The sequence below is a fragment of the Hippichthys cyanospilos genome, chromosome 4 (genome assembly GCF_059441005.1).
Source record: "Hippichthys cyanospilos isolate Australia breed blue-spotted pipefish chromosome 4, RoL_Hcya_1.0, whole genome shotgun sequence".
NCBI lineage: Eukaryota > Metazoa > Chordata > Actinopteri > Syngnathiformes > Syngnathidae > Hippichthys > Hippichthys cyanospilos.
This window is the reverse complement of record NC_142372.1, coordinates 17,040,685-17,056,199: the sequence shown is the minus strand read 5'-3', so window position 1 is coordinate 17,056,199 and position 15,515 is coordinate 17,040,685. Positions and strand designations below refer to the sequence as shown.

At 38.5% G+C, this 15,515-nt stretch overlaps 1 protein-coding gene across 1 annotated transcript in view; it reads right to left on the bottom strand.

Annotated features, from left to right (window-relative positions):
• Positions 1–168: 168 nt before the first annotated feature.
• The window catches only part of nfat5b (nuclear factor of activated T cells 5b), a 34,720-nt gene continuing 19,373 nt past the window's right edge, over positions 169–15,515 (bottom strand). Inside the window, exons 3-13 of the mRNA XM_088412795.1 lie at positions 14,199–14,823; positions 12,287–12,473; positions 11,492–11,682; positions 10,855–11,027; positions 9,958–10,092; positions 9,821–9,873; positions 9,085–9,217; positions 8,331–8,399; positions 7,299–7,390; positions 5,257–6,901; positions 169–4,170 (exon numbers count right to left, since the gene is read on the bottom strand). Of these exons, the coding sequence (XP_088268921.1) occupies positions 4,004–4,170; positions 5,257–6,901; positions 7,299–7,390; positions 8,331–8,399; positions 9,085–9,217; positions 9,821–9,873; positions 9,958–10,092; positions 10,855–11,027; positions 11,492–11,682; positions 12,287–12,473; positions 14,199–14,823 (3,470 nt within the window). The 3' untranslated portion in view covers positions 169–4,003. The remainder of the gene's footprint in view (positions 4,171–5,256; positions 6,902–7,298; positions 7,391–8,330; positions 8,400–9,084; positions 9,218–9,820; positions 9,874–9,957; positions 10,093–10,854; positions 11,028–11,491; positions 11,683–12,286; positions 12,474–14,198; positions 14,824–15,515) is intronic.

Here is a 15,515-nt window from a genome sequence, read left to right as displayed (position 1 = left end):
ATTGTGATGTGTGCTGTTCTCAATTTAGTTGTACGCCTACATTGTCATTCTACGTTAAATTCACTAGAAAAAATAACAAAAAACAATGTCACTCAAGGACTGTTTGATTGATGTGTGTGTATATCTTTGAGTGTAATGTGCAAGAAAAGAAACTTCACAATAAATGTATCTAGCTTGCATATGTTTAATATAGATAGCAGCAAGTTTACAGAAAAATGAATCCAAACAAAGCCTGATTTTATGACAATTGTTCACATTGTTTGAAACCTAAAATTTGAATCGTAAAACAAGGATTATAAAACAAGAACTGAAGGAGTGCTTTAATTGTGCTGGGAGACTCTCAAAGTGAAACTGTGTTTTTTGCTCACAAGAATTAACTCTGAAATGTGATTAATGAGAAGTTTCCAAAAATTACAAATGGAATGTGATTCCATTTGGAATCGAGTGAGCTGATTTTTTTTTTCCTGGTCCCAGCAATCAAGCAAAACATCAGAGAAAAAAGCTCAAGAATGTGAAATAATGAGATGGAAAATCATTTTGCTTCCTGTCTTGGTTAAAAACTGAGCAACTACATAGAAAAATATATATTTAAAAACTTAACGGATCTACATTTACAGTTTTGCTGCATAGCAGTTTCAGAAAACATGTGCATCCATGTCTACACAAATGCATTGGATATTTCAGTACAAATGAGTATGCATGACAGACATTTCAAAACAAAATTAAACTATCACATCCCTGCTGTAGAGCATATCAGTATATTTAAAGTGTCTTGGCTTGCATCGTTGCAACATTGGGAAACAAGCTGGGTGTTAAGCAAAGTATGGTCGATGACAAGAACAATTATTTACAGTACAGTATCGAGGAGTGGTGCCTTGCGATACGTTTTTAATTGATTCCACCACAACTGTAAATGAAAACACTTGAATCTCATTAGTTTACCATTGAAATGAATGGGTTCCATTCCATGCTTCCTCCCAAAATGCATCTTCATGAGTAATAAAAGAGAACTTTAGAATGTTGTATTTGTTTAAAACAAACAAATAAAAAACATTGCAAGATTGATGCTCTTTAGCAGTATAGCTTGAACGTCGCAGACTAAATGACTAATCTATGATTTTAAAAACACAAAGTATAATTCTTTGCTTTATGTTTGAGTAAATCTCAACTGAGACTGACAAAAACAACCCATACCTTTGAGTCACTTTTGTTTTGTCTTTTGTTTTTTTGTTGAAGAATTGTTCGCGACTTACCCAAGTGCTACTTAATGTGACGTGAGATAGATGAGTTAACAGCTACAATGTCGTATCTCAAGACACCACTGTATTTGAAGTTATATTTTGAAGAGCGGTTTCAGCAAACTATACTTAAGTTTTCAACCTGGTAATACTAACAGCTTGTTCAAGAGAAAAAAAATGGATCAAAGAACTTCAATCGGTTTTCCCACACATAAAAATATGTACCTGTACCTCCTCAGTGTGCACTCAATGCAACTTAATATCAGTTAGATGTTTGCAACCCCTCTGTACAATCACAATGCATAGTCATGCTACTCTGACATCTTATCGCTTTGTATTAGACATAATACTGAAAGTTGCTGTTCCTATTTGAATGATGACAGTTCCTGTGTAGTTTGGTGCCATCAGCTTCATAATGTTTTCACTAGAGTGTACTTCCATACAAACTTAAAAGTATAACTTTTGATTTAAAAACAAACAAACAAACAAAACACTTATTTTGGTGTCAGTACAGGTTTCCAATTGAGAATCAGCAGACATGCTATTACTATCGGTCACAGTTCGAAAGATCTAAACCCAACTACACAAATAAATACATACTCCTAACTACTGTACTAAACTGCTATAATAACAAAGAAGTAAACAAGCAAAACAACACAACCATAAATACAGTATTTAACACTTGGAAATCTTCAGTTTCACATAAAGAGAGCCAAAAGACACGTAGCTGTCAGCTGTCCTTTTGGAGTAATGGCCCACTGAAAAGCTCTGCTCAAAGCAGCATATCATCATGCCATTAATCACATTAGTCGAGGTTTCACTGTACCACTACTTCTATTAGCCAACTAGCTGTTATGCTGGTGGATAACTACAACTTTGATGGGAATGCAGCATTTCCAAAACATAAAAACAATGACATCCACACAAAAACAAGTACATTGAACTTTTTAACCCCATTATGCCAGAGACCAGCCCCTGAAACGTCAGAAACAAAGAGAAGAAAAATATTGCTGTATGATTTTTTTCATACATTAAATAGATAGAAGAAAAATATGGAAGCAAACGGGCCATAAAACTGACCTGTCATCAGGTTTTATACAAAGCCAGGCAATAATTGCAAACTACTTACCTAAGAATGAACAAGAATTGGTAATACATACAAATGTTAGTCTACCATTATATATATATATATATATATATATATATATATATATATATATATATATACTGTATAGTATACACACTCTGTTCAAATGCCATTTTTTTTTGCATTTATGCTCACCTGGAGAATTTGTAGTTTATTTTTGCCTTTTTTAATTGTATTTTTGTTAGACTCTTTATTTATTTAAGATTTAGCTATAAAGATTATAGGTCATAATAATAGTGGAGGAAAATGTTTGAAATTATTTTGCTTATTTTCATTTTTGGATAGAAAAAACATTTTTTACATTTGAATAGGGGTGTGTAAACTTTTTACATCCACTGTATGTAACATATTCTCTGGTTTGAAACCGTGGCTCAGGTAGCATTTTGTCCAAACTCTCAGCTCCTTAGAGCCAAACAAATTGGCTTGCATAAATCAGTTTTGTCCACTTCCTTATTTTTCAACTTTTTTCGGGGTAAAGAGGCTGGAGTGCTGATATTCACGCAGTAGCGTGTTACAGTTCGATTATTTCCCAAAAATAAAAGAACAGCATTAATTTCCAAAACCTTTATGAAAAAGACAGCAAAGTAAACTATTTCTTGACGAAGGAAAGCTTCGGAACATTAACGTTTGGTTACGCGTACCTGACGCAAAGTGAGTCCAATGTGACTCCAAAGGACAAATGACATAATATTGAACTATTAACGTTTTGTTGTTTGTACTCCAGGTAGACACAGTCCAATACGATTATTCTTTCTAGGACATCATTTGAAACACTTTTGCTTCAAATATTCTTCACTTATCTCAACTTCAGTGCTACCTTTTGCAAATAATGTTTCATTTTGAGATGTGATAGTAGTTTGGCTCACAAAGGAATCGTATAAGAACTTGAAGTTGGTTGTTTGTCCCATCTCGAAAAACTAGCAATTTTATCCAATAAAGTAAAACTTTTTTTTTTTCTTCAATCACTCTTGTATCGTACTTGATACCATCCAACATTTTTTCTCATGCAGTCCAAAATGCAAATAAATTAAAGCTCAATTCGACAAAAACTGACCTGACATAGTTTCATCAACTCTCTGGTGAAAAAATTAAGGTCAATGGCTAAGGATGAGATCTCAAGTACTGTTTTAAAGGCACATGGGTGTCAAATATGGTAATTTAAAAAACATGACATTCGCTGCAGTTTCTTTCAATACACTTTCTATGCTCCTTTCAACCACATAACCACCATATTACATTCAAACCACACTGTTCAAACTTTCCTTCCACTTCTATCGATCTCACGACCCTGGAATCCTTTACAAAGTTATAGGCATTTCCACTTAGAGACATCCATTTTTCTCAGTACTTAAATCTAGTTAACCTGGACTCTTCAGAGATATATTTTTTAAATAATTCAGAGCCCAATGAGAGATCAAATCAAATCTCAAATGAGCAGATAACAATCCGTTCCCATCTACAATCTTTCAATGATATTTTTACCCTTTATGCACATTTGATAATACAACAAGGAAGTAATGAAAGACGAATCCACAAAGTTCTCTGAAGATTAGTATCAATGGGTTATGCTGTTGCCCGACTCTTGGCTGACCAGCACGTTGTCAGTCGACTCCTTTCTCTAGGAAGATTTCAAGCCGCTCTGCGCCGGCACTGACTGCGACAGCGACTGGTTGAACAACGACTGAATGCGGGCCTCACTCTCTCTTTGGTTTTGACCCGACTGGCTGATGGCTATGATCTGATCAGACACTGTATTTCCTGGTGCGCTCATCAGCTGGCCACATTCTGCAGAAGTGGAGAACATAAAGTTACGTATGAGAATTGATTAAGTAGTTTTTCTGATGGCATTATAAATACTGCTTATCTATCCGATTCATTATTAATGTATTTATTGTTTCTCAATTGGAGAAAGTTTTCTTCTAGATTAGACAAAATATACAGCATTTCCGGTGTGCCCAGATAATTGGCTATGTCATTTTTGGATTGAAGAAAAGGTAGGTTGTTTACTTCTTGAAGAATGATCAGAGACATTAACGGGGCAAACAAACATGCCAAACTCCTTTTAAAATAATTATTGAGTTAATTGAATGTTTCAGAAAACTATAATCATATAATTCTAATAACCAATATTCAGTATTCAATTTCCTTATTTTCAAAACCCAGATTCTTCCCCATACTAAAATTATTTGACTTGTCACGTGCCACCTCTCACAAGAATGATCTATTTTTGGGAACAGATCCCGACTATGATCTCAAAAGAAGACCCTTTAAGTTGAATATTTTTTCCGTGGACAAATATTTATAATTATTTCTTTATGAGAACAGGTCTAACAATTTAAGTTGATTTTTTTTTTGGACAAATATTTGTTGATAATTAAGTTATTTCTTTTTGAGAACAGATCTCTTCTGATCAAAAAGTGACACTTTATGTTGATTATTTTTTTGTGGACAACTTTTTATTAATAATTAAGTTATTTCTTTTTCATAACAGATCTCTTCTATGAACTAGTTCATCTAAAGTTCATTCCATTTGGATTATTAAGTGTCAGTCGTGGCCCAGTGACACGAGCTGTGGGCTGATTAGTTTGAGTTTGACGTGGTTTTAAAAAGACAAGGTTTCAATAACCACTAATACTGTCCGTGATCTGTAAAGGGTTCTTGTATTAGGTTTGAGAGGACTTGTAAACAGGGCACAATATAATGGGCTGCTTGCTAAGTTGAGTTAACAAGCTGCAAATTCCGAGGATATTTTGAGCTGTCATTTTAGTACAGTGGTACCACAATATTTTTGCGCACAGTTATCATAAGGTTAGAATTTAGTATCGGCCCACGCCTAAACCACAGGTTAAAAACAGTTAATAAATTGCTCACCATTCTGAATTCCAAAAAATAAGAGTTCAGATTGTTGAGTCTGGCTGGGCTGACTGATGGTCCCACCAACTGCAGACTGAAACAGATTCCCTGGCTGCTGAACAGGGGATGAGCTGGTCGTCTGGAGATTCGGCACACTGTTGGGTGACGCAAATATGGCCGACTGTGCGAGCTCCTGTGGCAATCCGCCTTGCAGAGGGGCCATGTTTGGCGGAGGCATGAAGAGCCCCACGGACTGTTCTTGTCCACTGTTTGTGGTGTTTCCAAGTTGCATTGGTTGCTGGCCTTGGTATAGCATTTGCTGGCACGCATCATTAGGGTCACCTAAGGCCATGGGCTCTGAACGAACCTGCTGATTTACCGTCACCATGCTGGCCTGTGAGAAAAGCAGGGAAGCGCTCTGAGGATCTTGGGAAACCAGACTGCTGCTGGTCAAAGCAGGCATCTGCCCCTGATTGCTGAAGAGCATGTTGGATGTTTGCTCTGTGGTGGGCAAGGGGTTGTTACAAAAAAGTAGTCCAGCTGGCTGTTGTTGAGCTGAGGGGAGCGTGTTTGCAGGTGGATGCTGAGAGATGTTCTGAAACAAACATTGCTGCTGATTTGTCTGAGAAAGGGGTTGAGGTTGGGAAGGCTGCTGCTGCTCCATAGGTGCACCTTGCTGAATTGGAGAGAGCTGAGGTTGCACTTGAAAAACAGATTGTTGATCGGGGACGGGTGTTTGTTGTAGAGCACCAAGAAAGGCTAGTTGCTGTTGTTGGCTATTGCTGCTTGTAAGCTGACCAGAAAGAGACGTCTCGGGCAGAAAAAGATTAGGGGTTGAAGGTTGCTGGTCAGCGGAGGGGAGAACTGACATTGGGTTTTGGAAGAGCACAGCCTGCACCTGCTCCGGAGCGCGAGACGCATTCTGGTTACAAAACAGACCCCCTTGGGAGTCGTGCGCTTCAGCCAAAGGACTGGGATTGTGAAAGGCTGGTGGTGAGGGGTGCGAGGTTGTCTGCTGGAGGAAATTGGTCTGCTGAAAGAGAGTCGTTTGTTGTTGCTGCTGCTGAGCCTGTTGGAAAATTGAGCCCTGGTTTGGCAGAGCACTTTGTGAGGAACCTTGTTGCTCCACATTCCCACACTGCATTTGAATTTGAGATTGAAAGATCTGTTGTTGGAGATTACCCAGTGCCTGCTGCTGCAGTTGCTGTTGTTGCTGATGAATTTGCTGCTGCTGCTGCTGCTGTTGTTGTTGTTGTTGTTGAAGTTGCTGGTTTTGGATCTGTTGATGCTGCATATGGTGCTGCTGGTTTGTCATTGAGTTGTCTGTCTGAAGCGGCATCCGACTAAACGCTTCGGGGTTAAGTTGTCTGACTGCCTCCTCCAACTGGGCCACTTCATCTGAAGGGAACATGGGGAGTTGCTGCTGTTGAGTTCCAGCACATGCCCTCACCGCAGACCCAGAGCTGCTGACTTGCCTCTCCTGCCCAAGACCCACTCTTGGCTGGATTGTAGTTAAGGGCTCTGTGTTGGTAAAAACTGACGTCTGGCTCTTGTCTGGGTCACTTGAGGACTGTGGCATGGTGTTGGAAAATTCTCTTTTGTTATTTAGATGGCCCGTAGACATGTCTGGGTTCTGCTGAGCTGGACAGAGGTCCAGGGTCTGCTAGGAGAACCAATGAAAAGCTAAGACATTAACGTAATATGTTGTTTGTAGGTAATACTTAACGTTTAAGTCAACTCAAATATTTTCTTTTTCAATAATAGATTCTATGCACCCTACTAGTCTAAACACGTCATTCTGATTACTACTGCATTTGTGGAATATAAATTAGATAGCAGAATCCACCTGTTTTTACTCATATCGGGGGGCATTTTGCCACTCACTGTTTGCCACTCACTGTTGACTGAATATGACATCGCTGTTGCTCAGCACTCAGGTAACAACCAATCACAGCTGATGCATTTTCTGAGTTAACTCTTGTGGCATCCACAGGATGAATCATTGCCATGAAAATTTGGGGGCTGACTTAAAAAAGAGTATTAAGAATATAATAAATTACCTTGAACACTCCTGATACTTGGATATTGTTGGTGACCTCCATTGGAGTGACTTCTTCTTTCTTCACTTGCGGAACCATACGAGACACCAGAACTGTAACAAGATGAAAGCTTACCCATTTATTGGTACATATGTACAGTAAATTCTTCTTAAAATACGTATCTTCTCGAAATACCATTTTTTAATTCAAATGTGTATGAGCAGACAATTTGGACTAATATGAATAGCTTAATGAGTTTGTTTTTCATGTGACAGGACATTCACACCAGTCACTATCGCAGCATCTGCGTTCTGCCCCAAAATTTTAGTCCCAATAAACTGAGCTAAAAGCGACTGAAGTGGACTGTCACAAAAGAGATTACTGTCGACTACTCATCGTCGCCCGCCGAGCCGTTGAGCAACACACATAAACCAATGTGCTGTGACGGGAAAATTCTAACCCTTTTCTTCTTTGGACTGGTGTAATACCAGAACGCGTTATTGTCTGAAAAATATGAAGCATTTGAAATTACAAGTATAGTTAAGTATTATTAGATTACTCATTACATTTTGTATTCGCTTGGGTTCAGTTGCTTGCCTTCAATCAGTTTCCACCACATCACTCTGTGTGGGGCAGTTTTTTGATAGAACAAAATCTAGTTATCTTTGAGTCTCATGCAAAGGTGCTGCATGAATCGGTTGAAAACATAACTCAGTCAAAGCTGCTTAATATGACTGTCACTAACAAGTTAAAAATAAAAACCACAGAACTGACTGTTTTGAGATACTAGCTTGTGCTCATGATTGTCAACTTTTATTTGTTTAATGCACACGTTCAAAGTCTAATATATCATTGTGATTCAATGTCATTCACTTGATTATGTCTATATATATATATATATATATATATATATATATATATATATATATATATATATATATATATATATATATATATATATAATAAAAGGAGGGTAATGCTTTTTTACATTAATTTAAACAGTGGTTAACTTTGATTAACTTAATACAATGCATATAAAGCAAGAAATTTTACTTTGATCATCAAAAGGACACGTCTTCACTGGAGATGATGTCTCTTTCTTCACAAAAATGTCAGTGCTTGCTGTAAGAGAAAGCAGTCACACATTTACATGTGATGGGGAATTTGCACTCCCAGCTTGAAAGAATTCTGAAGAACATTTACATCAGATTTCTGTAAGACAGAATGAGTCGAAATTTGGCAGGAAGAGTCTCAGTTTGAACAGCACCATACACAAAATTTTTACTGTTCATGATGCCACTGTTTACATATATTCATTGATCAAAGGATGGTAGTGGTGCAACAGAACTAATTTACTAATTTTTTATTAAAGCTATGAAGAACACACTTGCATGTAAACTTGAGTTACAGGGACAGACACAATACATACTGTGTGGCAATAAATGGATCTCCCTCTGCCTCACTGAACACACCCCCTTGTCTGAGTAGTGCCAAGGTGTTGGAATGTCTCCTAATTGCTGGTACCACTGTTGCGATTATATCACGTCAAACACTACACGTGCCGGGCGATACTTTGTTTGCTACGACATTGATACAGAAATGAGTCACATGTGTCAAAAATGTGGCCCAGTCTTAACAAGGACCAGATCTGATTCGGACACTTGCTTGAAAACAGTGTGGACTAAAAAGCCCTAAAAATCTGATTGGAAGAGGAATCTGACTGACGTGCCTGCAGTCAGAGCACAGCCTGAATGACGTGGTAAACAACATGCTGTGCAGTTGTTGCTCAGAAGAGATGGGTACAAACCTGAATCTGGATTATAAGTAAATGGTTGAACATCATGGGATCTGCCAGCATTGGTGACCACATAGATACCCACACAAACAGCAGAGGTGATGCTTTGGTTCTGGTAAGGTGGAACCTTCACTACCAAATGATTCTAGGGGAGTAGTGTGAAGAAGAAAGATGAAAGAAATACATTGTTAAATACTTTTCTCGATCACAGAGTTCACATTTCCTATAAACACCTCTTTGATAGTCTTTTAGAACAGCAAACATTCGTTTCGTTTGTCGAACCCCGAGCATGCTGCTTGTGATTGAGCTGAGTCAGCTTTACAGGAGAAGAGGGAGACTGTGTTTGTGTGTTAAGTTAGTTGAAGGAATGGATTCTTGGTCTGTTATTTGTTCTTATTACTGTGAGTGTTAATGTTTGTCAGATTTAAAAATGATGTTGACCTCCCTGGGATTATCTGGTTAAATAAAAGCTGTTTAGAAATGCATAGCTAAAGAGTTATATTTTATTGTTCCTTTGGACTGCTTTGTTTACAAGAGCAAAGGTCAAAACTGTCAGTGTTGAAACACTTTCGAGACTGTGTATTTAGGTCACAATACAAAGAGACCACTCAAACCTTTGAACTAGCAGCCATATAAGGTGATTATATCTAAATCACCATGCAAATCTCAAGTGGCTTTCACTTAGCTTATTATTGATTGCCACAAATTACTCAATTTAAAAAAACAAAACAAAACAATTGAGTCCAACCTGGTGAAACAATTCCATGTCAATTTCCGCCTCTGTCTTCCAAGATGCTTCATCTGAAAAAGGATAGAGCTGTTCAAACGGAAATGTTGCCATTCTGAAATTAGAATCTGTTTCATTTAAAAACAATTGTTTCTCACCAGAGACATTCTCTTGAAAAATGACTTTAGCATCTTTGAGAAAATTCTTGCCAATGATGAAAAGCTCATCTCCGCCTCTCACTGAGCAGCTGTGCAGTGATTTCTTCAGAATCTCAGGCACCCCTGCGGGCTGAGCTGTTAACGCAGCAGGTATGCACAATACTTAATTTCTGACAATGAAATGCATCCATTTTTTTGTGCTTTATCACTTTATGTTTTTGGCCACTGTGCATTGAGTGGAAAAAAGTTACAGTAGTATAGAGTTTATGACATACATAAGCCAAGCAAAGACTCACCAGTTTCTCCATCTTCAAACCAAATAATACTGTTTGAGAGACAGTACTGTAGTGTAAACCTCTTAGGTAGGCATACATTAGATTTTATTTTGACATTCAGCAAATGTAAAACAATGGTTTTCTCTCTCTAGGTGTAGAAAAACAACAAAAACATGTACTTCTGAAACATACCACTCAAACACACTTGAACATCTTTGTATTTCGCATTGCACTTACTTTATATGGAAAGACACTACTGCGTTGCGTGACGGCTCAGCGTAAATAGCATCACACGTCTATTGTTTTGTCCTTCCTTTCATTCCTCCCATGTCAATTCTACTGAATTAAATTTCCTACGGCTGTAACCGTCTTTCCTGTTTATGACGCCCACCACACCCTCATACTGTTTTCATTATCACACATTACATGAGATTTTACAGAATTTCTTCAAAAGCTTGCATAAAAAAAAAAAAATACATAGAGCTTTAAAACCTATAAGGCTGAATTAAATTTAGGACAGGGCTTTTTCAGGTAAATACTAGAAAAAATCATTGTTGTATATGTGTAATATTTGCTTAATTTTGTTCTTTCCTCAGTTCAAGAAAACAAAAGCTTCGCTTACTGCAAAGGATGGAAGATGACAGCGTTTGGAGTGTGAGGACTGAACCGTCTGGCCGTGGGATGTTGACCCGAAACACGAGCCTCGCACGGGTGCTCTTCTTCTTTGACCCTGCCACCCCAATGCGAGCCTCCACATCGGCATTTCGGAGTTTCAAGATTCCAACACAGTCCACACTGCAAAAAGACGCAGAGTTAACATTGTGAAAACATGCAGCCCAAGTAAAAACTCAAAATGTTCCACAACGACTGATAGATAGAGAGAGAGAGAGAGAGATGGATAGATAGATGTGTTGATCATACTTTTTCCTTTAGCATTTGTTCTACAACAGAGAGGAATTTGCCAATACAAAAGCATACAAAATAGTTAACCTTTAGTTTAGAGATAAATTTAGCTTTCATTTTGGCCCATAAATGTATGCCTGCCATACAAAAGCAACATAATGAGTCAAGTTACCTGAAAAATGCCCTTTAATGTAAACTCACATTTCTTATACTTCATTATTTTCTCACCATTTGGTAAGAATTTCAACAAATACACCGTATTTTGAGTCTGGGTTAACAATAAAACCTTAAACAGATCTAGTGTATGAGCACAAATGGTCAGTGTGCTCACCCAAACAATAAAGTACATAACATACGCTAAAGTCATGTTGGTGCTTGGGTCCAAGGGGACTTCAATGACTGTCGTGCCCCCAACGTCCACCTCTTTGCAGGCTGTTGTGTTGCGGCCAGTCACTCTGCAAGCTTGGTAAAATCCATGGGGCCTCACCCGCTCAGCATCGACTCCCACAAAAACTTGCAAAATGACGGGTTCATTCACACCCTCCAACTGTAAAACGTGAATTACAAAAATGAGCAAGTATAGATGGAGGTAAATGCACTAAACTGGTCACATGTTGCAAGGTGTCTGTCAACTTTTTCATAACCATATACAGTAGATACATTCTAAGTTAACTTCTTAACCAGGTTCCAAAAGATACTGTAACTTCTATGTCAGTGTTTGCCAACATTCATTGAAGTAAGACACATATTTATATTAATGATTAAACCTGACAGTAAACTGTCGTATTAAAATGCCACAAAATGTTAAATATAAACAGTACCGTGGGGCCTTAACATACACTAATTACATTGTGCCAAATCTTAGCTCACTGTAATTTTAAAGTTACCATTTGTTTTTACACTAATTGTGCCCGGCGTAACCATAAATTGAAAATGAGAGTGGTCACCAGCGATAAAAGCAGCACAATGATTTATTAGAGATAAAAGCTGCCATTCGGCTGTTATGGCTACCAAACCATACAAAAAAGGCATTGACAGGCTAGCAAAAAGCACTCTTGATGAAGTGTATCAATTCATATGAGAATGGTCATGCCTCTGTGAAGAAGCTGCTTAACAAGTTTTCCTTGAGAGAAACAAAACGAGTTAGGTACCTTTACAGTAGGGAAGCCCTGCTGAGAGCGATCCTTCACGGACCCTCGGCTGCCCTCAGTCAGGTAGCGAGCTCGGTGCTGAGACTCAGGCTGAACAAGGATCTTCAGCTCCTTCTGTTCACTCCTAGATGGGTATTGCATAGATAGGATTCCTTTTTGATGAGGCGTCGAAGCATTTACTTCTAAACTGCAAAAAAGAACAGACAAAAGCAAAGGTTGACACAGTTTTTATTTATTTTTTTTTTACAGATTTTATCACCCCTGGCCTCGAAAGCATTTTCAGGTGATAAGACTGAAAAGTATTTTCTTTTATATTTCTTCCCCATATTGGTAGTGTCAGTTCATGTGTGATAACATTAGTATAATGAAATACATTTTTTACAATAATATGTTCTTTGTGGAGTATGAAGGAGGCAGCCAAATGTAGCTGTTAATGTAAAATGTTAATGTTAAAATGTAGCTGTTTAATTCATCTGATGGGGGGTCTTTTTGGCCACTTATTGTCAAACATTATTAACATCACAAATGCTCAGGGCTAGGATAACAACCAAAGTGCGGTCATGTGATATTTGCAAGCTGAGTCTGGATTGGCCATTTTCTGCGCCTGAGGCAACTGTGATGTCAATTTCATCCAACAGCAAGTGGCAAAATGGCCATTCGTCGAGATGGATAAAAACAGCTGGATTTGGCTTGGTCATTTCATGCGCCACGTTTGAAATATTAATCTGAATACTGTGTTAAGACTAGTGGAGCGGCATAGAACATAGTATTGTAAAGAAAATCTCTGGTTTGAACTCCCCTATAATCCCCACAAATTGTTTTTCTACCAAACAATCAATGCATTTACTTGTATGCAGTTTAATTATATGTTTTGGCATTATACTGTACGTTTGGCTTATGCAAATATAAAAAAAAAAGGACATGAATTGATATGAATGAGTATCTTTACTCATTAGAATTTCTAATGGAACACTTTTACTTGCAATTCTTGTTCACAACTTTGCAACTTTCTGACAAACAAATGTGGTGTAAACTTCCATTCTATAAGTTTCTAACAATAATGCAAACAATTCTGTGGCTTTTTCACTCCAACTTCTTTTGCTTCATGAAAGAATGAGATGTAAAAATGTGGACTGTAATAAATAACACATATGAAAAAAACAAAACAAAAACGGCAACAACATAAAACTGACCGACCAAATGTTGATCAATAGGCAATTAAATTGCATCCTGATAAGCCACACCCACTTTCTTGAGCGAAAGGTAGTCAGTCTGGAAAGTCTCCCAATGACCACAGTTAGGCCTGCTGCAAAACGAACCGTGCAAGCAAATTCAGAGTCGTTGTGACCTGCTCTTTGTGACGTGCTTCATGGCAACTGTGCCCAGACTCATTCGCTGGTAAGGCAATGAGTCTAGTTCCCAGACTAACAAAGATGTATTCCCTTCTCATTTTCAAAGTGACTACAGTAACTTTTCAGTGTTAATTGCGCCTACTTTTAAATAATTGCAAAGGTGAGGCCGAAACCTTTTTACTCGAAATTATTAGCGGGTTTGGACAAAAGTCAAAAATTCCCTTTGTTGATCCTGTAGCAAATTCTGGTGATAAAACAAAGTATCTAACTATCAACCTTAAACAATCAGTAGCGAAAGTTGCCATGGTGCACTAAGCAATGTTAATGGCCTTAATCAAGCAAGTGAATTGTATCTGTTTATTTAATCGGCTCTGCTTACCCTTGGCCTTTGGGAGGGCCACTGTAATTCACAGTTGGCAACAGTAGCTACTTCCTACTGTTTGCGACTGTGTTTAGCCAATAGGCCCTGCACTGAATAACTTGACTGAAGGTGTTGAAGAGTTTGGTGGCCTAATCCTTACAGAGTTAGCAGTTGTCACCTTATTAGCAGTTGTACAAACCTTCCTTTTTGTCCAGGCTTGTTGTCTGTGCCAAACTGGGATATGACAAAGTGCGGTCCTTGGGCACTGTCCGCATCAAAAACATCCATGCTGGCTTCATTTGCACGCAAAGACTTGGGCCCCGGCCTTTGTCGCGGGGTGCGTTTGCGTGACTTTCGCGGCACTTCAGTGTTGTCGTTGTAAGAGGTCGTGCTCATGATACTGAAGTTGGAGAGCGAGTCTTCTATCCTGATGCTGTTGCTGTGCTCCGAGTCCCACGATGTTTCAGCTTGACAGGACATGTGACTATCGCTAAGCAGGTCTAGCGGCGGAGGAGAGATGTTCAGTTCGGTGCGGCGCTTCGGGGGCATCATGTGCTGATGGGGCTGATCCTCCTGGGATGCCACACCTGGCCCTCCTCCAACCTCGTTGGTGGGCAGGCATTGGCCGCCGCCATTGCTGTTCGCACTTCCACCTTCGGCACCGAGGCACTCTGGTAGAGCTCTACAAGTTCTGTTGTCCTCTGGGTCAACATTACCACCGTGAACAGGGTCACTGGCTGAAGAACTGCAATGTTTTGTGGTGCTGGAAGAGCTGGAAAAAGCACTGCAGGGGCCATCCATGGTCATGGAGGAGGACATACCATCTACAGAGGAAATAATTGAAAAGTTAATATCATTTCATATTTTGTAGGCAATTCGTTCATTTTCAGAACTTAAATTTGTTATTGCTTGTTTTGTGGTGCCTTGAGATACGAGTTACTCGATACAACTGTTTTTCCCCAGACAATTGTAAACAAAAAAAAAAAAAAATCAGCATTCGGTAGCTCTCAACTGAACAATAATTGTTAGTTTGGCTAATAGTGAAAGATTAATAATAGAAAAAGAAGCTTTAGGAACTACGTCATGGGCTACCTTCCCCAACACCCCTCCCCCAGCCATCTACGTTGTGAGAGATATGTTTTAGTGTCTTTTTGTGGACGCATGTGTGGCGATTTTTTTTCCAGACTTGAGCCATGCCCTCTATTTGGGGTGTGGTCGAAGACTTTTTTCTTTTTTTTTTTTGGTGTCTACCTACCCGTCAATCGTATCAATTGTATTGTATGTTTCTTGGCCAGCTCAAGCTCGTTAATTCAAAATGTTATACCTTGTACTTGTGCAGGTATAATGTTAATGAAGGCTATCTATCTACCTACCAACCGAGCTAAGCTGTTTAATGCCATTCCTTGTTGGAATTTACAAACAAAATGTAAAACAAGGAGAACATTTTATTCACCTTAAATAACTTATGTATTTAAAAGAAACACAGTTTAGCCTATAATACTTTCAACAACAGACA